The sequence below is a fragment of the Oncorhynchus kisutch genome, linkage group LG20 (assembly GCF_002021735.2).
Source record: "Oncorhynchus kisutch isolate 150728-3 linkage group LG20, Okis_V2, whole genome shotgun sequence".
NCBI lineage: Eukaryota > Metazoa > Chordata > Actinopteri > Salmoniformes > Salmonidae > Oncorhynchus > Oncorhynchus kisutch.
In genome coordinates, this window is record NC_034193.2 from 24,779,084 (window position 1) to 24,803,637 (window position 24,554).

General features: G+C 44.1%; 1 protein-coding gene across 1 annotated transcript in view; it reads right to left on the reverse strand.

The window, feature by feature from the left end:
• Positions 1-5,493: 5,493 nt before the first annotated feature.
• LOC109865196 (protein phosphatase 1 regulatory subunit 1B) overlaps positions 5,494-24,554 on the reverse strand; it is a 33,285-nt gene continuing 14,224 nt past the window's right edge. Inside the window, exons 2-5 of the mRNA XM_020453305.2 lie at positions 11,462-11,545; positions 10,126-10,198; positions 9,431-9,562; positions 5,494-8,979 (exon numbers count right to left, since the gene is read on the reverse strand). Of these exons, the coding sequence (XP_020308894.1) occupies positions 8,840-8,979; positions 9,431-9,562; positions 10,126-10,198; positions 11,462-11,545 (429 nt within the window). The 3' untranslated portion in view covers positions 5,494-8,839. The remainder of the gene's footprint in view (positions 8,980-9,430; positions 9,563-10,125; positions 10,199-11,461; positions 11,546-24,554) is intronic.

Here is a 24,554-nt window from a genome sequence, read left to right on the forward strand (position 1 = left end):
CCGTGGAGATGGGAGAACCATCCAACCTTCCAAGATGGCGTAGCAGTAAGTCGTCCTGTCGTGTCGTGTCCCTGTATATTTTGTTTATATTTTGTTTATTTTTCGTTTTTTTACATATTTTTCGTTTTTTACATAGCTATCCCTTTAAAAACATTTTGCTAAACCTAAGCTTCCAAATACGCTGGATCTTCACAACTAGCTATCTAGCTAAACCGCAACCCTGGACGATTACCCCTGGCTAGCGTTTCCACCCACTTAGCTTGAAGCTAGCCCGGCCTGCGCTACCACCGTAGCATACTCCTGAGCTACAATACCCGGGCCCACGACCGGTCTATCGATGTCACCGCATGAAGAGGAATAAACAGACTCACCCCATCGCGACGTCCCCCAAAGGCTAACTCTCTAGCCCTCGCTATCTCCCTGCTTGCTAATTCGGCCTGCTAACTGCTAGCTTGTCCAGCTCCGGTCCGCTAACTGCTACCTTGTCTAGCCCGGGCCTACAAACTGTTAGCTTGTTAGCACAGGCCTGCTAACCGCCTGAATCGCCGCGTCCCAAACGCCCACCGGACCCATATTTACTTTCTATCTCTTTTGACTTTTAATTTGTTTATACCTTCCGGAAACCTGCCTCACCCAATGTGATACGGAATCGCTATTATTTTTTATTTATTTTTAGAACACACTCAAGAACCTCCAGAAGCTAACCAGCTAACTAGCTACAAGCTATTTAGTCATTGTTCGTTTTTTTAACCTGGATAACACTCGCCAGTCCAGCTTCCCTTCCCCATCCACCGCTGCCCCCTGGACACTGATCTCTTGGCTACATAGCTGATGCACGCTGGACTGTCCATAAATCACGGTACTCCATTCTGCTTGTTTGTTTTATCTGTTGGCCCCGTTGCCTAGTCTACGCCATTTTACCTGCTGTTGTTGTGCTAGCTGATTAGCTGTTGTCTCACCTACTGTTTTAGCTAGCTTTCCCAATTCAACACCTGTGATTACTGTATGCCTCGCTATATGTCTCTCTCAAATGTCAATATGCCTTGTATACTGTTGTTCAGGTTAGTTATCATTGTTTTAGTTCACAATGGAGCCCCTAGTTCCACTCTTCATACCCCTGATAACTCCTTTGTCCCACCTCCCACACATGCGGTGACCTCACCCATTACTACCAGCATGTCCAGAGATACAACCTCTCTCATCATCACCCAGTGCCTGGGCTTACCTCCGCTGTACCCGCACCCCACCATACCCCTGTCTGCGCATTATGCCCTGAATATATTCTACCATGCCCAGAAACCTGCTCCTCTTATTCTCTGTCCCCAACGCTCTAGGCGACCAGTTTTGATAGCCTTTAGCCGCACCCTCATACTACTCCTTCTCTGTTCCGCGGGTGATGTGGAGGTAAACCCAGGCCCTGCATGTCCCCAGGCACCCTCATTTGTTGACTTCTGTGTTCGAAAAAGCCTTGGTTTCATGCATGTCAACATCAGAAGCCTCCTCCCTAAGTTTGTCTTACTCACTGCTTTAGCACACTCTGCTAACCCTGATGTCCTTGCTGTGTCTGAATCCTGGCTCAGGAAGGCCACCAAAAATTCAGAGATTTCCATACCCAACTATAACATCTTCCGTCAAGATAGAACCGCCAAAGGGGGAGGAGTTGCAGTTTACTGCAGAGATGGCCTGCAAAGTAATGTCATACTTTCCAGGTCCATACCCAAACAGTTCGAACTACTAATTTTGAAAATTACTCTCTCCAGAAATAAGTCTCTCACGGTTGCCGCCTGCTACCGACCCCCCTCAGCTCCCAGCTGTGCCCTGGACACCATTTGTGAATTGATCGCCCCCCATCTAGCTTCAGAGTTTGTTCTGTTAGGTGACCTAAACTGGGATATGCTTAACACCCCGCCAGTCCTACAATCTAAGCTAGATGCCCTCAATCTCACACAAATCATCAAGGAACCCACCAGGTACAACCCTAACTCTGTAAACAAGGGCACCCTCATAGACGTCATCCTGACCAACTGGCCCTCCAAATACACCTCCGCTGTCTTCAACCAGGATCTCAGCGATCACTGCCTCATTGCCTGTATCCGCTACGGAGCCGCAGTCAAACGACCACCCCTCATCACTGTCAAGCGCTCCCTAAAACACTTCTGTGAGCAGGCCTTTCTAATCGACCTGGCCCGGGTATCCTGGAAGGACATTGACCTCATCCCGTCAGTTGAGGATGCCTGGTCATTCTTTAAAAGTAACTTCCTCACCATTTTAGATAAGCATGCTCCGTTCAAAAAATGCAGAACTAAGAACAGATACAGCCCTTGGTTCACCCCAGACCTGACTGCCCTCGACCAGCACAAAAACATCCTGTGGCGGACTGCAATAGCATCGAATAGTCCCCGTGATATGCAACTGTTCAGGGAAGTCCGGAACCAATACACGCAGTCAGTCAGGAAAGCTAAGGCCAGCTTCTTCAGGCAGAAGTTTGCATCCTGTAGCTCCAACTCCAAAAAGTTCTGGGACACTGTGAAGTCCATGGAGAACAAGAGCACCTCCTCCCAGCTGCCCACTGCACTGAGGCTAGGTAACACGGTCACCACTGATAAATCCATGATTATCGAAAACTTCAATAAGCATTTCTCAACGGCTGGCCATGCCTTCCGCCTGGCTACTTCAACCTCGGCCAACAGCTCCGCCCCCCCCGCAGCTCCTCGCCCAAGCCTCTCCAGGTTCTCCTTTACCCAAATCCAGATAGCAGATGTTCTGAAAGAGCTGCAAAACCTGGACCCGTACAAATCAGCTGGGCTTGACAATCTGGACCCTCTATTTCTGAAACTATCTGCCACCATTGTCGCAACCCCTATTACCAGCCTGTTCAACCTCTCTTTCATCTCGTCTGAGATCCCCAAGGATTGGAAAGCTGCCGCAGTCATCCCCCTCTTCAAAGGGGGAGACACCCTGGACCCAAACTGTTACAGACCTATATCCATCCTGCCCTGCCTATCTAAGGTCTTCGAAAGCCAAGTCAACAAACAGGTCACTGACCATCTCGAATCCCACCGTACCTTCTCCGCTGTGCAATCTGGTTTCCGAGCCGGTCATGGGTGCACCTCAGCCACACTCAAGGTACTAAACGACATCATAACCGCCATCGATAAAAGACAGTACTGTGCAGCCGTCTTCATCGACCTCGCCAAGGCTTTCGACTCTGTCAATCACCATATTCTTATCGGCAGACTCAGTAGCCTCGGTTTTTCGGATGACTGCCTTGCCTGGTTCACCAATTACTTTGCAGACAGAGTTCAGTGTGTCAAATCGGAGGGCATGCTGTCCGGTCCTCTGGCAGTCTCTATGGGGGTGCCACAGGGTTCAATTCTCGGGCCGACTCTTTTCTCTGTGTATATCAATGATGTTGCTCTTGCTGCGGGCGATTCCCTGATCCACCTCTACGCAGACGACACCATTCTATATACTTTCGGCCCGTCTTTGGACACTGTGCTATCTAACCTCCAAACAAGCTTCAATGCCATACAACACTCCTTCCGTGGCCTCCAACTGCTCTTAAACGCTAGTAAGACCAAATGCATGCTTTTCAACCGGTCGCTGCCTGCACCTGCATGCCCGACTAGCATCACCACCCTGGATGGTTCCGACCTAGAATATGTGGACGTCTATAAGTACCTAGGTGTCTGGCTAGACTGCAAACTCTCCTTCCAGACTCATATCAAACATCTCCAATCGAAAATCAAATCAAGAGTCGGCTTTCTATTCCGCAACAAAGCCTCCTTCACTCAAGCCGCCAAGCTTACCCTAGTAAAACTGACTATCCTACCGATCCTCGACTTCGGCGATGTCATCTACAAAATGGCTTCCAACACTCTACTCAGCAAACTGGATGCAGTCTATCACAGTGCCATCCGTTTTGTCACTAAAGCACCTTATACTACCCACCACTGCGACTTGTATGCTCTAGTCGGCTGGCCCTCGCTACATATTCGTCGCCAGACCCACTGGCTCCAGGTCATCTACAAGTCTATGCTAGGTAAAGCTCCGCCTTATCTCAGCTCACTGGTCACGATGGCAACACCCATCCGTAGCACGCGCTCCAGCAGGTGTATCTCACTGATCATCCCTAAAGCCAACACCTCATTTGGCCGCCTTTCGTTCCAGTACTCTGCTGCCTGTGACTGGAACGAATTGCAAAAATCGCTGAAGTTGGAGACTTTTATCTCCCTCACCAACTTCAAACATCAGCTATCTGAGCAGCTAACCGATCGCTGCAGCTGTACATAGTCTATTGGTAAATAGCCCACCCTTTTCACCTACCTCATCCCCGTACTGTTTCTATTTATTTACTTTTCTGCTCTTCTGCACACCAATATCTCTACCTGTACATGACCATCTGATCTTTTATCACTCCAGTGTTAATCTGCAAAATTGTAATTATTTGCCTACCTCCTCATGCCTTTTGCACACATTGTATATAGACCCCCCCTTCGTTTTCTACTGTGTTATTGACTTGTTAATTGTTTACTCCATGTGTAACTCTTTGTTGTATGCTCACACTGCTATGCTTTATCTTGGCCAGGTCGCAGTTGCAAATGAGAACTTGTTCTCAACTAGCCTACCTGGTTAAATAAAGGTGAAATAAAAAATTAAAAATTAAATAAATAAAAAATCCAGACGGACAACCATCTCTACAGCACTCCACCAATCAGGCCTTTATGGTAGAGTGGCCAGACGGAAGCCACTCCTCAGTAAAAAGCCGATGACAGCCCGCTTGGAGTTGCCAAAAGGCACCTAAAGGACTCTCAGACCATGAGTAGCAAGATTCTCTGCTCTGATGAAACAAGATTGAACTCTTAGGTCTGAATGCCAAGCGTCATGTCTGGAGGAAACCTGCACCATCCGTACGATGAAGCATGGAGATGGCATCATGCTGTGGGGATGTTTTTCAGCGGGCGGGACTGGGAGACTAGTCAGGATTGAGGGAAAGATAAACGGAGCAAAGTACAGAGAGAGATCCTTGATGAAAACCTGCTCCAGAGTACTCAGAACCTCAGACTTTGGCAAAGGTTATCCCTCCAACAGGACAACGACCCTAAGCACACAGCCAAGACAATGCAGGTGTGGCTTCTGGACAAGTCTCTGAATGTCCTTGAGTGGCCCAGCCAGAGCCCGGACTTGAAACCGATCGTTCATCTCTGGAGAGACCTGAAAATAGCTGTGCTGTGACGCTCCCCATCCAACCTGACAGAGCTTGAGAGGATCTGCAGAGGATAATGGGAGAAAATCCACAAATACAGGTGTGCTAAGCTTGTACCCAAGCCGACTTGAGGCTGTAATCACTGCCAAAGGTGCTTCAAAAAAGTACTGAGTAAAGGGTTCGAATAATTATGTAAATGTCATATTTCAGTTTTTTTTTGTAATACATTTGCAAAAATTCCTATAAAACAGTTTTTGCTTTGTCATTATGGGGTATTGTGTGTAGATTGGTGAGGGGAAAAACGATTCAATCCATTTTAGAATAAGGCTGTAATGAACCAAAATGTGGAAAAAGTCAAGGGGTCTGAATGCTTTCCCGAATGCCCTGTATGCATTGTTTAAAGTCGTTAGGGCAAGCAAATTGGCTTGTCCCAGTAGTGATGAGTAGAGTAGTAGTGACATGTTTTGGGGATTTAGAGATATCTAGCAATCATTTTAAATGCTAGAAAGTAAACAAAATGATTTAAATATTGTATAGATCAATAAAAACAAAGAATGCTATTAGAATACTTTTATAAGAATGATATTAAAACCAATATAATATGTGTCCCTAAGTTTTATTTCATTTGGTGTTACTGCCTTGAATATCACTCATTACAAAGATATACAAGAACCTTGAGCATTCCCTCTGGTGGCAAACTGTTATTGGGGGAGGGGTCTATATTAAATAAAATGATTAGTTAATCACACCCTTTTAGTATGTCATACATTTGAGGATTTCATTGATCATTTGGTGTGTCTAAATACCAAGTGTCATTGGTGTTAGTAAATGTAAATAAACACCTTAAATTGTCAGCAGAATGATTAACCTTACCACTTTAGCAAACAAGAGTGATCTCCAGTGTTCTGCAACAGAACCGATACTTTCATCTCTTGAGAACCGGTTATTATTTTTTATTCCAAATTAAGTATATTCCTAATGTCTAGTGTAGAATTTGTGTACAATCCTTTTCACGTCATGTCATGATGTTCAGTGCTTCAAGCAAAACCCCCTTAATGTCCACCCTTTTCTCTCGCTCCCTCTCCCCACCCATGAAATATCAGTCACTTCTCGTGCCTGCACTTAACAATCAAACATGTAAACAACTAGTTTACCTGTTCCATAGCAAGCAGCTCAATCCCGTGCTTATTGGTGGAGTAAATGAATGAGTGAAATTGAAATGAATTGTGAATTCTGGGCGTAACCCTGCCCCGGAATCAAACCTGTGTTCAGCGACTGTCAAGCCAACACCTTAACTGTTAAATTGTTGGCTTATTAACAATTGCTGGACCCAGGTTCGAGTCCCGGGACTGGGCCACCCCTAAAATTGGCCCCAATATACTTCCATGGTTGGTTAAATTGACTACTTCCCTTACCTGACCAATTTCTAGCTACAACTTCCAAGTCCATTTGAGAGGATCAGCTTAAGCAGAGTGAGGTGTAGAATTACTGATCTACAAATAGTATTCCCTGACAAATAATAGGTTTTGTGTGATTGAGATTCGCAGAGCCACGCCTCCCCTGGCTCAGGCCATCCCCTGCCAAACACACATGCACAACCAGACATTGATTGGTTGACTGATTGGAGACAGCTTGTGTCAATTACAGAACATTTCCTAGGATTTTCTACCTGCAACAACTAGAGGATTATGCTGGGAATACCGGTCAAATCACAGTGCCTTCATTTCCACAACAAAAAGCATGGACCTAAGCATGAGACGCACAGCGCGCCTGCAAAAAAAAACTACAATCTGGAACGCGCTCAATGATAAGTATCGTTCCTCAGACAGTGACGTCTGCAATCTGGAATTCATAAGGAAGTGCTGTCTGGAACACTACCATTCAGCTTAAACACTTTAGAACTCTCTCTTTTTCTCTCTCTCGTTTTATTTCTCTCTCACTGTGTCTCTCTCTTTCTCACATGCATACAAACAGACACACAAAGATAGGCATACATACACACACACACCAGTGGCGGTCAGTACCGTTTAAGATGAGGGAGGACGATTTATTTATATCACAGCATATTGGATGACTCTCGTTCATATTCCATTCACCTAGTTCAATGTAACAGCAATAGGTTTAGGCCACTACGTGATACTAGAATACTTTTCCCTATACCCATCATGACGTTGCTACAACCTAGCCTATGAATGAATGTTTATAACGTAGCTGCACACAAGGTTGAGAGACAAATTTGAGGCAACAGACAGTGACATCAATACCACCTTGCACATTACCACCTATATCAGCATACCAGCTGATATAGGGTGTAATCATTAGTCCAACAGTTGCAAACGAGAGTTTCTATTGGACAAATTCAAGTATGTCTATCCCCGTTTTTTTCCGTTTGCTTCCATTTAATAAGCATATTTCAACAGAATCGGCAGAACGAATTACACGCGTAAACACAGTTCACTTTCATAGCAGCCACGTTATAGTCCACGCTCTCCTCCTCTAATCTTGTCCCTTCGCCTATGGACTTCAATGCACAACAGTAAAAAACCTTTCCAAGCTGAACCGCTACACACAGCCTACATCGTTGTCACCATATTAGCTAAAGTAGCGTCATAGTCAGCATAGTTAATAGAACCAACCCATTAGTAAACCCGCTACAATCACACAGTAACGTTAGTGTACAGGGCCCTGGTGGCAATAAATTAGTAATACCAAAAGCTTACCTTGACTTGGAAGAGTTCCAGTCTTGTATTGGATAGTCATAGCCAGCTAGCTAACATAGCATCCCTCTGTTTGAACAGTGTGTTTCAGTAGGCTAAATTAGCTAGCTGCATTTGCTAACTAAGTGAAATTGAAAGTGAACAAAAAATGACAAAATCTCTCTCTATTTCTCTTTTGCTTCTCCTTCATTTTGGAAGAAAGACATTTTTTCATACCTGTTCAACTATTGTCTTTTCTCTCTCTTTGAGTCAACTACTCACCACATTTTATACACTGCAGTCCTAGCTAGCTGTAGCTTATGATTTCAGTACTAGATTAATTATCTGATTATTTTATTGGGTGGACAACATGTCAGTTCATGCTGCAAGAAATCTGATAGGCTGGAGGATGTCCTCCGGAAGTTGTCATAATTACTGTGTAAGTCTATGGGTGGGTTGAGAACTTCGTGCCTCCTGGGTTTTGTATTGAAGTCAATGTACCTAGAGGAGGACTGAAGCTAGCTGTCCTCCGGCTACACCATGGTGCTACCCTACAGAGTGCTGTTGAGGCTACTGGAGACCTTCTTGGCAAAATAGTGTGTTTTAATCAATTGTTCGGTGACGTGATTGTATTTAGTATTGTTTAATCTAAAAATACTAACTTTTTGAATGTTTTACAATTTACATTTTTATGAAATTCACTGAGGAGGATGGTCCTACCCTTCCTCCTCTGAGGAGCCTCCACTGACACACACACACACACACGAATGCAAGCAAGCACACACATAACTTAACAAACACACACACGCACGCACACACACGTATTTAGATATTTTCTCCACACTCTTTATATAATAATTAGAAAACATCACTCTGTATCGTCAATCATCTTTTGCCACAGAATCTGAATCTCCTCTCTGTGACACACAGTGGTCTGTTATTCTCCCTTCTTCTTTGTCCTCCTTGGTCCACCTTTTCCCCTCTTCTCCTCATCATCCAGCTCCTCTTCCTCCTCTCCGTGTGGGACTCTGAGGTGAAGAAAGTGAGCAATTCTTCCCTCTGAATTGACCCTTGACCCTGGGAAGAGGAACAGGCTATTGTTAAAGGTGTACTGTCAAATGTTGTTTGTTTTGCTTCTTAGCCAAATGTTTCTGTAGTAACTAACAGATTGCACCTTCAAGAGTGAGTAAATGAGAGAGTGAGTGAGTGAGTGAGTGAGTGAGTGAGTGAGTGAGTGAGTGAGTGAGCTAGAGCATGTATTTGTGTGTGAGTGCATGCGTGCAAGCGAGCGATAGAGTATTTCTGCTGATACTCCTCTGCGTTCCAATTCTCTACCCTTCAGCCTTAAGTGTACACTTGTTCACTTGCTGCATTTAAAAATAAAGCACTGGTGTGGAAGTTGTGGAAACTCCCTCTATCCCATGCTTACACCAATCCAATGCTTTGAAATTGGCGAGTGTGGGGAGGGGTGCACATGTGCACACTGCGTGGGACTTGGGACATAACACCCATGTTGTGCTTCTCTCACCAGTGGTGGAGACAGGGGATATATCCAGGCTCTCCTCACAGTCCACGCTTTCCTCCCCAGAGAAGTCATCTGTCTCTTCGGGGCCACAGGTTCCCAGAGACTTCATGCGGGCTTGAGCCATCCTCTGTACAGCTGTGAAACCACACAGACAAACAGGCAGACAGACAGAACGACAGACAGACAGGCACAGAAAAGAGGTAGTTTTTAGAACCAAAACAGTTTTAAGATCAGCTATGCCAAAAATGCCAAATTGTACTTTAGTATGCAGCCACAGAAAGAAATGGACGGACAAACAGATCGGGACACGAGACTTAATGCACGGCTTCAGGTATTGCTAATAGTAAATATACTATATCATAAGGAACGGGTCATGTGAGAGTGTGTGCGATGTTGCCTGTCTGCACTGCAGCTGTGTGCCCCATTCTATAATCCTGGATGATCCAGAGCAGTGGAGACTCACAGCTGTCTCTGCCCCTAATCTCACAACACCCACACGTTCACACACACACAAACTAACCCAACACACACACACCTCATGATTAAGCCATTTCCACTTAAAACCCTTTCAGTCAAGACAGATATAGACTAATCCCAGGCCAGAAAACATGGCTACAGACAGGAAGTGGTTTCCTCAACTCTCCCAAATGCTTTATGGGTCACTGTTTACATAATAAGATGATGGATAGTCAACCTACCTTTGAGTGATGGAGGCTGGTACACATGCGCATTGATGTTCTTGGTGAGGACGCCATTTTCCCCAATGACCCACTATGTAGGTAAAGAGAAAAACAATGTCAAATCTACAAAGGCCCACTATTCCCTATGTAAGGCACTACTGGCCAAAAGTAGTGTGCAATATAGGGATCAGGGTGCCATTTAGGCTGCATCAGACTAACTCACTGCACATCCAACACATTGGCCTAAGAAAACGGTGCCTTGCTCTCAAATGAAAACTGAGACAACCACAACAGATTGTCACATCATGGAAGGGTCTTCACACCTGGTTCTTGAGAGCCACAAAGTGTGCAGACATTAGTTACAGTCCAACACCTGATTCAAGTAATCAGTCTTGATAAGACATGTACAGATGTAGGATCTTCATTTTTAAAAAGGCTTCTGACGTTTGTAATTTCCACTTTGAAATTTCAGACTTGATTTTGATACGATAAATGTATCAACCACTACAAAAATGTCCATAGAGTCGATGTGCATGCTCACAGAAATCGAATTAGCATAATACAACAATCCCCATCAAAATCCGTTTTAAGATGCAGATGTCTTTTTGCATAGGCTGCGCCTCAATCCACCACATCCGCCAATGCGGTGGAAGGTGGCCGAACTACAGTGGTGTTTGTCAGACCTTGAGAAATATTATCACGAAAACAAATGGTTTGGCCTACAAAACTAATATGACCAATATGGAAAGATAAGACTCTCACGAACACGATGGTGTCCATTTTGCTTGTCTGAAGGTAGCCCGGTACTAGTGTCAAACATTTATGGAAGTGTATATGGAAGTAGTTTAGTGCCCAAATGTTTTATTTAAATATGGGTCAAAAAGAAGCAAAAAATACTTCCCAATCTTTCTTATACCTCTCAGATATAGGACAGACACTTTAAAACATAACTTATTTTGATGTATTTTTCCAGTATCTGTTATTCCATGTGTGAATCAGCTATTCAAAGTGTTTCTATGGGCTAAATGGGTCCTAAAATTCATAATCAAATAGCTAAAGGATCTTAAAACAATTCCATATGTTAGTTTAGTAGAACCACCCCCCCTCCTGTTTTAGATTCAGGATTATTTTCCTGTTGTAGCAAATTAAGATCCTACATCTGTACCAGTTTTAACAGGTGCGATAGAGCTGGGCTTGATCAAAAATCCTGCACAACCCATTGCTCTCCAGGACAAGAATTGGGGGACTACTGCTGACATAATGTAATTGAATGCTGTGGTTAGTACTTCAAGGACTGCATGTAGGTTTAGTGGTGTGATAGTACTTTCAGGTATTTAAGGTGGTGCTGTTTTACCTGGTGATTGTCGTTTTCCTCCTCGGGAGACGGTTGGTCTGTCAAACGGAATAGCGTAGCGGGTGTTGGTCTCCGCCTCCGAATCTGAACAAAAGTGAAAGCATTTGTTTGGATTCAATCTCTCAAACTGCTTATGGGTGAATCCTAACATCCACCTCATTCCAATTTTCATTTAATTGGCAATGCATGACCAAGTGAAAATTTGAGTGACCAACTACTGTAGTTCTGTAGTAGTGAACGAGACAAGGCATGCCAGCCCGTGATGTAACACTATTCAGAAATTTGGGCCCGGGATTGTCCAAAATCAGGATTACATCATGTTGAAAATGCACGTCCTGGTTTATGAGTCTTGCTGGGATCGAGATAGCCGGATTACAGCTCCCTCCACTATTTTGCTTTATTTCCTTATCCTCAGCCTCTGTAATCTTGTGCTTTTTCCACCACAGCCTAATCCTGGCTGTTCCTTCCCTCCTCTGATGCACTTCCAGTTCTCTTCACAAATAGTCTTGGACAATCTTACAGCCTCTCCCCCTGTTCTTTAGTCAGACAGGCAGACAGATAGTCAGTCAACTCTCATCCACTCATTTCAAGTCCAGTCTACATCCATTGCTGTCTCACTTGCCTGCTCCATCTCCCTCCCTCATACATGCTGTATCCACTGACTCTCCTCCTGACCTGGCCCAGGGGAAGAGCTGGTGGAGGAAGGAGAGTACACATAAAAAATACTTATACTATGGTCTAAATACGGACCAGACAACACATTAGCAATTTATTTTAATTTTTATTACAATTCTAACATCTAAACGTTACATAGGTTCTAGGCCCATTAAAGGGAAACTGTCATACCCTGATCTGTTTCACCTGTCTTTGTGCTTGCCTCCACCCCCCTCCAGGTGTCGTCCATCTTCCCCATTATCCCCAGTGCATTTATACCTGTGTTCTCTGTTTGTCTGTTGCCAGTTCGTCTTGTCTCATCAAGCCTACCAGCGTGTTTCGTCCGTGCTCCCGTTTTTCCAAGTCTCTGTTTTCTAGCCCTCCCGGTTCCGACCTTTTCTGCCTGCCCTGACACTGAGCCCGCCTGCCGGACCATTCAGCCTGCCCTGACCTCAAGCTTGCCTGCCGCCCTGTACCTTTCGGACTCCGAACTGGTTAATGAACTTTTGACAGTCCTCGACCTGACAGTCCTTTTGCCTGTCCCTTGTATTTTAATAAATATCAGAGACTCAAACCATCTCAAACCATCTGCCTCCTGCATCTGGGTCTCGCCCTGTGTCGTTATAGAAACAGCACAGAAGCAGATAAAGAACAAGCAGAGTTTATTAAAGTTTAGAGGATTAGGTTTGTGTGTTTGACAGATAACACACATTAACAAGCGTACACCAAAATTACTTCTTAGATCAGCTACTTCTACTAGATAGCTTTCTGAAAGTGCTTTCACAGAAATTCAGCTGACCAAGCTCACAAGATGACCAAAAGCTATGACAAATATTGTACTTCCGATGGTGGAAAAGAAAGAACACCACATTTCTTTTTTTACACTGCCGCTACTCGCTGTTTATTATCTATGCATAGTCATGTACATATGCATGTACATATTACCTCAACTAACCTGTACTCCCATACATTGACTCTGTACCGGCGGTACCCCCTGTATATCGTACTACACTGGCTCTGACGCTCGTCGGATGTGGCAGGGCTTGCAAACCATTACACACTACAAAGGGAAGCACAGTCGAGAGCTGCCCAGTGACACAAGCCTACCAGATGAGGTAAACTCTTTCTATGCTCGCTTCGAGGCAAATAACACTGAAACATGCATGAGAGCATCAGTTGTTCTGGAAGACGGTGTGATCACGCTTTCCGCAGCTGATATGAGTAAGACCTTCAAACAGGCCACAGGGCCAGATGGATTATCAGGACGTGTACTGCAAGCATGCGCTGACCAACTGGCAAGTGTCTTCAATTAAATTTTCAACCTCTCCCTGTCTGAGTCTGTAATACCAACATGTTTCAAGCAGACCACCATAGTCCCTGTGCCCAGGCACACTAAGGTAACCTGCCTGGTTGAGAGCTTCAAGTTGCTTGGCCATCACCAACAAAGGAAGAAGGCCTATGCACACCAATACAGTCGTGAAGAGGGCACGACAAACCTATTCCCCCTCAGGAGACTGAAAAGATTTGGCATGGGTCCTCAGATCCTCAAAAGGCTTTACAGCTGCACCATCGACTGGTTGTATTAGTGCCAGGTATGGCAACTGCTCGGCCTCCAACCACAAGGCACTAGGACCCCCAAGCTATAAAACTCGTGAACACCTAATCAAATGGCTACACAGACTACTTGCATTGCCCCCCCCCCCCCCCCTCTACACTGTTATGACAACTGCTCGGCCTCCGACCTCAAGGCGCTACAGAGGGTAGTGCGAACGACCCAGTACATCACTGGGGCCAAGCTTCCTGCCATCCAGGACTTCTATACCAGCCAGTGTCAGAGGAAGGCCCTAAAAATTGTCAAAGCCTCCAGCCACCCTAGTCATAGACTGTTCTCTCTGCTACCGCACGGCAAGCGGTACAGGAGCGCCAAGTCTAGGTCCAAGAGGCTTCTAAACAGCTTCTTCCCCCAAGCCATATGTCTCCTGAACATCTAGTCAAATGGCTACCCAGACTATTTGCAGTGCCCCCCCCCCCCCTCTCACCCCCTCTTTAAACCGTTGCTACTCTCTGTTGTCATCTATGCATAGTCACTTTAATAACTCTACCTACATGTACATACTACCTCAACTAACCAGTGCCCAAGCACATTGACTCTGTATTGGTTCCCCCCTGTATATAGTCTCGCTACTGTTATTTTACTGCCGCTCTTTAATTACTTGTTACTTTTATCTCTCTTTATCTCTTATTCTTATCTGTATTATTCTTACTCGTAAGTAAGCATTTCACTGTAAGGTCTACGTCTACACCTGTTGTATTCAGCATGTGACTAATAAAATGAGATTTGATATAGGCTCGTTGTTGTTTTATGGTGTTACTTTTTCTACTTTAGTTTATTTATTTATTAAATATTTTCTTAAAACTGCATTGTTGGTTAAGGGCTTGTAAGTAAACATTTCATAAACATTTCACACACACACACACACACACACACACACACACACACACACACACACACACACACACACACACACACACACACACACACACACACACACGGCCTTCCATGTACAAAGCCCTCACTTGAACATGACAAACGGGTGCTTTTATCCATTTCCTGCATGTCCTCCCCTAATAAGTGTGCCCAGGGAAACACTGACCAAAAGTTTGTTTCCTAGCCTGTCACACAGTATTTTTCAATTACAAGATTGTAACTGATTGAGGTTTAGGTTGTGGTGATGCCCATCTACTGTGGGAATCCAGTTAAAGTGCAGGCGGACTCTTTATAGATTCAGGTAATGGAGATGATACATAGCAGGGAATGATTGACAGTTGACATGAAACTTGTCTTGAATTGAAACTTGATTGGCTTTGTATGGAGTAGGGTTTATCTAAAAGGAGACACAGAAAGGTGAAGATAACAGTCAAAAACAGCAATGAATATATTTAATGGAAATAATCCATGTCAAAATGCAAATTAAATAAGCATATAAAAAAAAGCTATTATAGCAGGTGTTACTACAATACACTAGTCATGTCCACAAAAAACGTAGTTTACTACAGTCATGTCCGGAAAAATAGTACAAATAGTACAATTGTCACGTTCACTGTCTTCAAACTTCGTGTCATACATGAGCGTGCATGTAATTCCATATTTTTTTATAAAGTGAAACCTTCACAAAAAAAACTGGTAAACAGAAACCGACCGTGACGCAACCGTGGCGCATACAAACGCACACAGAAAATAATTACCCACAACATTTGGTGGGAAAAAGGCTGCCTAAGTATGATTCAGAGACAACGATAGACAGCGGCCTCTGATTGGGAACCACACTCGTCCAAAAACAAAGAAATAGAAAACATAGAATGCCCACCCAAATCACACCCTGACCTAACCAAATAGAGCAATAAAACGTCTCTCTAAGGTCAGGGCGTGACAACAATGAATACTACCGTATACTAGACATGTCCGCAAAAACAATGAATGAGTATATAGTATGTTAGACACGTCTGCAAAAACACTACAGTGAACACTACAATAAAGTCAGCAGAAACACTACAATGATTACTAGTAGTATATACATTTACTTTGACCATAGTATACGTTTGTATTTCTTCATGTGGGTTAGCTGTAAATGTGTAACATATTTAAACTAGGACCACAATGGCAATTATTCTCAACAAATGTCTAAATGCATTGTATCCACATTTGTGGTTGTACTGTGTTTTTAAATAGTCAAATAAAATAAATCAAGGGATACTACAGTGTGGAGTATACTTTAACATTCTATAGTAGGCACTTCACAATTGAAGGGGAACGTCTGGAAATCCTTGGCAGGAGCTCCCCAAGGACAGTACATTACAATCAAAACAGCATTGACAGTCCAATCGATCAAAAAAAAATCTCAGGTAAGCATTACAGTGTGTAGTATAGTATTCTACTGTCACGCCTTGGTCATGGTGTTTTGTGTTTTCATTATATATTTTGGTCAGGCCAGGGTGTGACATGGGTTATGTGTTGTGTTTCATATTGGGGTTTTGTAGGATTTGGGATTGCTATGATTAGGGGTGTGTCTAGTTAGGCTTGGGCTGCCTGAGGCGGTTCTCGATCAGAGTCAGGTGTTTCTTGTTGTCTCTGATGGGGAACCGTATTTAGGTAGCCTGAGTTTCGCTTTGTATTTTGTGGGTGATTGTTCCTGTCTCTGTGTAGTTTCACCAGATAGGCTGTAATTAGGTTTCACGTTCCGTTTGTTGTTTTTGTATTTATTAGTTATTTTCATGTATCGCACTTTTCTTCATTAAAGACATGAGTAACCACCACGCTGCATTTCGGTCCGACTCTCTCTCAACAAACGAAGAACGCCGTTACATCTACACAGTATACTTTCTAAAGTAAACACTACATGATCAAGGGATATTACAGTGTAGTATAGTATTCTACAGTATACTCAAAAATATTATAGTAAGCAATACACGATCAAGTGATATAAAGTGTGTAGTGTATAAGTATCCAATATACTACAAAATTCTATAGCAAGCACGACATGATTTAAGGATATTACAGTGTAGTATAGAATTCTCCAGTATACTACAAAATTCTATAGCAAGCACGACATGATTTAAGGATATTACAGTGTAGTATAGAATTCTCCAGTATACTACAAAATTCTATAGTAAGCACTACATGATCGAGGGAGATATTATAGTGTGTAATATAATACGATGTATGCTGAGAAACACAAACAACGCACTGGCATGAAACAGTCAATAACACCTGAGGAAAGAACCAAGGGGAGTGACAGATATAGGGTAGATAATCAAGGAGGTGATGGAGTCCAGGTGCGTGTCACAGGTGTGCACAATAATCAGCAGCCTGGTGACCTGGAGGCCAGAGAGGGAACACACGTGACAGTACTCTCTCCCTGGCGTGCGGCTCCAGCCGCAGGACGCCGACCAAAGGGACGATCCCGGGGACCAGGAGCGGACCGGTCGCTTCCACCGAGGCTCAGAAACTTGACCGGGGCGTGAGAGGCGTCTCACGAACCTGGCCGGGGCGTGAGAGGTGTCTCACGAACCTGGCCGGGGCGTGAGAGCCCGACGAACCTGGCCGGGGCGTGAGAGCCCGACGAACCTGGCCTGGGGCGTGAGAGCCCGACGAACCTGCCCTGGGGTGTGAGAGTCCGACGAACCTGGCCTGGGGCGTGAGAGCCCGACATACCTGGCCTGGGGCGTGAGAGCCCAACGTGCCGGCTGAGGCCTCCCTGGTAGCTCTGGTACTGACACCTGGACCAGACATACCTTCCAACACAAAAAAAACACTCCCTGGTGCTTCCCTTAGGTGAAGTGTTATTCTGTAACGATGTACACTGAGAGTTGGGAAGCAAGTTCAGGAAGTGAGTGTTTAATAAATGGTACATAAAAACAAGAAACACAAACTACGCACTGACATGAAACAGAGTCAATAACACGTGAGGAAATAACCAAGACGAGCAACAAATATAGGGAAGGTAATCAAGGAGGTGATGGAGTCCAGGTGAGTGTCATGAGGCGCAGGTGCGCGTGACGATGGTGACAGGTGTGCTTAATGATCAGCAGCCTGGTGACCTAGAGGCCGGAGAGGGAGCACACGTGACAATAGTATTTTACATTATACTACAAAATTCTAAAGTTAGAATGATCAAGGGATAGTACAGTGTGTAGTATGGTATTCTACAGTATACTTCAAAAGTCTATAGTAAGCACTACACGATAGAGGGTTCTATCGGTATAAGATTCTACAGTTTACTACAGAATTCTATATCATTCTATGGTAAGTACTATAGTAATCTATGGTAAACTGTAGTATTCTTTTTATATGGGTAGGAGGCCAGAACTGAAGGGCATCAATTTAAACTCCCCTCCTTCTCCTCACAACTAGTCTGCAGTCTACAGTCATGGTAGCCTCGAGAGCCCAGATTTCAGATGGCCACGCAAGACAACTGTCAAGATGATGTGCAATTCCACCAATATTGCTACGTCGATATGTGTTAAGTGGTAGTAATATAATATACTGCAGCAGGCTTATTGAAGCTAATTGGAGTTACTTTGAAGTTACTAAAATGATACAGATGTTATTCAGTTATTGGATTGACGATACAATTCCTATTGGTTAATTGACAGAGCATGTGATTTTATTTTAGCATATTTAAACCCCCTGTTTTTGTGTTCCAGGTGGCCAACCACAGGAAGTGAATGCAGTAAGGTGGCATGGTGGTGCCTTGTGTGAGAGAGTGTGTAGCCGATATGTTTGGTGAGCGCACATGGTTAATGGAGTTGTGCTGTAGTGAATACATTCTGAGAAAATAAAATGATACATGCCTGCTGGACTAAGTTGCTTCCTGTACCCCTTTGTTTGGTTTGTATATTTGTCCTGTAATTTTAAGTAGCATGGTTTTAAGAGTTTAAAAAAAATCTAGAAATTGATATGGGGATGAAGCGTAACAATTGTGGAACTGAATTGAGAAATGGCTGAAACGAAATGCGCTGATGCTATGATGTAAACCATGCCTTACAAAATAAATGTTAAATGGTCTTTTGTGCATTGCCTCTGCTTCACGCTGCCTGCTCAATCACAAACCTATAACCTGTCCTTATCCACCTTGTGACACTTACGTTCAGCAACATTTCCAAGGGAACACATTCACTACCCACGCGTCAATTGAAACATTGGCCTACTATAATAGAGATAACGATAGAATGGTTATCCACTGTTCATGTCTATAAATGCCATTTTAGTGTATTTTGTAAGGTTTTATTTATTCCTCACCTAAAGAAAACAAGTGAAATACTAAACAGTACTTTGTTTTTTTTTATGCTAAAACATTGCAGGTGAGTTGGAAACCCTAAAGGGATTAAATGAAAACCACACAAAAAGTTTTAAAGTGTTCAAACAGATTTACCTCACATACTCAGTATACATAAAATAAAACACATTTGATTATGTGTGTGGAGACTTGGAGACTACTGGGTAGTTTGGTTTTATCAGGATGAACCCTAGTCTACGTATGAAGTTGAGGGATGTTTTGGCCATGTGAAGATAGGAATTCCAGAGTATGGAACCTCATATTTGAAAGAGAATTGACTATGTGGCAATGGGGAGGGTGAAGGTTATCACAGTGTCTTGATTTTTTTTGCGTTATTTGTAACTTATTTTGGACATGTTTCTGCCACCGTCTCTTAGGACCGAAAAGAGCTTCTGGATCTCAGGATAGCGATTACTTACCTCGTAGTGGACAAAGATTTTTCCTTATCATTCGCATGAAGAAGAGACAGAGATATCGGGGGCGTAGGTTGGGGTGCCTTGTAAGGATCCGACTGCGAGTGAGTAATCCCCCTCTACCATCAGTCCTATTAGCCAACGTGGAATCATTGGACAACAAAATGGATGAGCTCCGTTCATGACTATCCTACCAACGGGTCATTAAAAATGGTAATATCTTATGTTTCACTGAGTCGTGGCTAAACAACTTGGATAATATACAGCTGGCGTGTCACGTTTCTTCAAAATCGAACCCAGAAGCAGACCAGGACAAGGAGAGTAGGAAGAAGGTGAGTATTTATTTACAAGTGAATGTGAGTGGGTAGATACATCCAGGTGGCGTAAGCGGGCAGCGGTGGTGAGTTGATGGGAGTAAATAGGTGGATCCAATGGGGAAGCGGAATCCTCCGATGACCAGGCGGGAATGAGGTAAATGATCCGGGTGAGTAACTGAAGACAGAACAAACGGAGGTAAGTTGAAGGCAAGCAAGACGTACAAAACAACAAAACAAATTCTATCCAACTTGAGGCTGATACTATGGCACAACATACTGTTCATGGCTAACGATCCGGCAGGGAATGGATGTCAGGTCAGAGCTTTTGAAGGGGAGAGGTGATGATCAGGACAGGTGTGCAGATTACTGATGGGATACAGGTGCGGGTGAACATCGATCTCCCAACAAGCTAATCTGCCCGGCAACCAGACAGGGTGCGTTCCAGGACACCGGAAACACACTCCAGGACAGAAACACAGGCAAACACAGACTCAGGAAGCGGGGTTCGTGACATGGCGGGGTTTTCGGTCCATTGTCAAGATAGAATCTGCCTCCAGGTGGAAGTGGCAGTCTGTGTCTATTTGTAAATACCAGCTGGTGCACGAAATCTAATACTAAGGAAGTCTCTAGGTTTTGCTCGCCTAAGGTAGAGTATCTCATGATAAGCTGTAGACCACACTATTTACCAAGACCAATCTATATTTTTCGTAGCTGTCTATTTACCACCACAAACCGATGCTGGCAATAAGACGGCAAGGCTCTCCCTTGCCCTCCATTTGGCAAATCTGACCATAACTCTATCCTCCTGATTCCTGCATACAAGCTAAAACTAAAGCAGGAAGTACCAGTGACGTGCTTGATAAGGAAGTGGTCAGATGACACAGATGCTAAGCTACAGGACTGTTTTACGAGCACAGACTGGAATATGTTCCGGGATTCTTCCGATGGCATTGAGGAGTACACCACATAAGTCACTGGATTCATCAATAAGTGCATCGATGACATTGTCCCCATAGTGACCGTACGTACATACCCCAACCAGAAGTCATGGATTACAGGCAACATCCGCACTGAGCTAAAGGTTAGAGCTGCCGCTTTCAAGGTGCGAGACGCTAACCCAGACGCTTATTAGAAATCCTGCTATGTCCTCCAATGAACCATCCAACAGGCAAAGCGTCAATACAGGATCGTACTACACAGGCTCCAACGCTCGTCGGATGTGGCAGGGCTTGCAAACTATTACGGACTACAAAGGGAAACCACAGCCGCGAGCTGTCCAGTGACACAAGCCTACCAGATGAGCTAAATTACTTCTATGCTCGCCTCGAGGCAAGCAACACTGACACATGCATGAGAGCATCAGCTGTTCCGGGTGACTGTGTGATCACGCTCTCCGTAGCTGATGTGAGTAAGTCCTTTAAACAGGTCAACATTCACAAGGCGGACAGATTAGACGGATTACCAGGACGTGTACTCCGAGCATGCACTGACCAACTGGCAAGTGTCTTCAATTACATTTTCAACCTGTCCCTGACCGAGTCTGTAATTCCAACATGTTTCAAGCAGACAACCATAGTCCCTGTGCCCAATAACACTAAGGTAACCTGCCTAAATGACTACCGACCCGTAGCACTCACATCTGTAGCCATGAAGTGCTTTGAAAGGCTGATCATGGCTCACAACACCATCATCCCAGAAACCCTAGACCCACTCCAATTTGCATACCACCTCAACGGATCCACAGATGACGCCACACTGCCCTTTCCCACCTGGACAAAAGGAACACCCACGTAAGAATGCTATTCATTGACCACAGCTCAGAGTTCAACACCATAGTGCCCTTAAAGCTCATAAGAACCCTGGGACTAAACAATTCCCTGTGCAACTGGATCAACGACTTCCTGGCGGGCTGCCCCCAGGTGGTAAGGGTAGATAACAACATATGTCACACTGATCCTCAACACAGGGGCCCCTCAGGGGTGCATGCTCAGTCCCCTCCTGTACTCCCTGTTCACCCATGACTGCATGGCCAGGCATGACTTCAACACCATCGTTAAGTTTGCCGACGACACAACATAGCCTGATCACCGACAACAATGAAACAGCCTACAGGGAGGAGGTCAGAGACCTGGCAGTGTGTTGCCAGGATAACAACCTCTCCCTCAATGTGATCAAGATAGAGTAGATGATTGTAGACTACAGAAAAAGGAGGACAGAGCACACCCTCATTCTCATCACCAACAGGCTATCATGGTCCAAACACACCAAGAAAGTCATGAAGAGGGCATGACAACACCTATTCCCCCTCAGGAGACTGAAAAGACTTGGCATGGGTCCTCAGACCCTCAAAAACATCTACAGCTGCAACATTGAGAGCATCCTGACTGGTTGCATCACAGCCTGGTATTGCAACTGCTCGGCCTCCGACTGCAAGGCACTACAGAGGGTAATGCGTAGTGGGCCAAGATTCCTGCCATCCAGGACCTCTATACCAGGCGGTGTCAGAAGAAGGCCCAAAAAATTGCCAAAGACTCCAGCCACCCTAGTCATGTTCTCTGATAGCGCACGTCAAGCGGCACTGGAGCGCCAAGTCTAGGTCCAAAAGGCTTCTTAACAGCTTCTAGCCCCAATCCATAAGCCTCCTGAACAGCTAGTCAAATGGCTACCTGGACTATTTGCATTGTCCCCACCCCATCCCCCATTTTTATGCTGCTGCTACTCTCTGTTTATTATCCATGCATATTCACTTTACCTCTACCTAAATGTACATATTACCTCAATTACCTTGATTAACCAGTGCCCCCGCACATTGTCTCTGTACCAGTACCCCCTGTATATAGCCTCGCTACTGTTACTATTGTTGCTCCTTAATTATTTTTTATTTTTTTTATAAATATTTTTTACTTCAGTTTATATTAGGAAATACTTTCTAAACACTTTTTCTTAAAACTGCATTGCTGGTTAAGGGCTTGTAAGTAAGCATTTCACTGTAAGGTGAACACCTGTTGTGTTCGGAGCATGTGACAAATACAATTTGATTTGATTTGACCTTTTGTTGTATGTATGGATTTGAGAATTAACCAGGAGGAATCCATTGAAGGGTTTAGGTGGGCTATCTGGGAGTTATTGTATGTATATTTGTAGATAAAGGTGCATAATTGGAGTATATTAATGTTGTAGATAGACAGTATATTGAGTTTCTTAAACAGAGGGGAAGATGGAGCCAAGAAGTTAGAGAAGGTGTAGCCACCTCTCATTTATTCTGTGTGATGAGTCATTTGTGTAGGTAGGAAGAATACTGTGTGTACTGTCCCAGACAGTATTGCAGTAAATGAGATATGGCTAAATTACGCTGTAGTATAGTTTTAGGATCCAAAGTAATAATCTTTCTGATGATACCAACAGACTTCATCACTTTGCTGCAGACAAAGTGAATATGTTCTTTCCAGGACAACTTTTCATCAACTAGAACACCACGGTGTCTGATGGATGAAACCTGGTCCATTTCATTCCCACCAATTGAGATTCTGGCTGTTTTCCCCCCCTTCTTATTCTTACCACTTACCTTTCATCTTCTGCAAATTCTACCATTCAAGTGTTTAATTGCTATATGGTAATTACTTCGCCACCATGGCCTATTTATTGCCTTACCTCTCTTTAACCTACCTCATTTGTACATGCTGTATATAGATATTTCTACTGTATTATTGACCGTGTGTTTGTTTACTCCATGTGTAACTCTGTGTTGTTGTATGTGTCGAACTGCTTTGCTTTATCTTGGCCAGGGCGCAGTTGCAAATGAGAACTTGTTCTCAACTAAATAAAAGTTTAAATAAATAAAATAAATAAAACCAGCAGGGTAAGTTGGCTAGCTTATTTACAGATATGGACACAAGTGCATCAGCCATCACCCGTGGGAAGCCTATTCTTCATCTTCATCATTGAGTGAGTCAGTGTCCCTGGAACGTTTATTTTGTAGCCAACTGTAGCCGATACAATACACTGAGTGTGTACAAAACATTAGGAACACGTTCTGAAAATGTAGTTGCACCCCCTTTTGCCTTCAGAAGAGACTCAATTTGTCGGCGCGTGGACTCTACAAGGTGTCGAAAGTGTTCCACAGCGGCGCTGCATGTTGACTCCAATGCTTCCCACGGCTGTGTCAAGTTGGCTGGATGTCCCTTGGGTGGTAGACCATTATCGATGCACACGGGAAACTGTTGAGCATGAAAAACCCAGCAGCGTTGCAGTTCTTGACACATTCAAACCAGTGCGCCTGGCACCTACTACCATATCCTGAATGGCACACATACACAATTAATGTCTCAATTATCTCAAGGCTTGAACATCCTTCTTTAACCTGTCTCCTCCCCTTCATCTACACTGATTAAAGAGAATTTAACAAGTGACATCAATAAGGGATCATAGCTTTCACCTGGATTCACCTGGCTAGTCCATGTCATGGAAAGAGCAGGTGTTCCTAATGTCTTGTACACTCAATGTATACTATATAACAAGGTTTCTGTCAGGAAAATTTGGCACTGGACAAGTGACTGGGAAGATTGACATTTATCAGACATATGAGAAATGCACCAGTCATCCATATGTATTGGGGCAGCCATGCAGCCAGCACCATGCAGCACCCATGCAGCCAGCACCATCAATAAACGAGGGATATTGGCCAAATGAGCCACAAGAAGAAGCTTAGGCCTAACCCCAGAGAGAGTGAAAGAGAGAGAGAGAGAGAGAGAGAGAGAGAGAGAGAGAGAGAGAGAGAGAGAGAGAGAGAGAGAGAGAGAGATATGTCAGTGGCATGCAATTACACCCACATGCATTTCTTTATTCCTATCAGATAGGCTACTGAGTCTGCTAT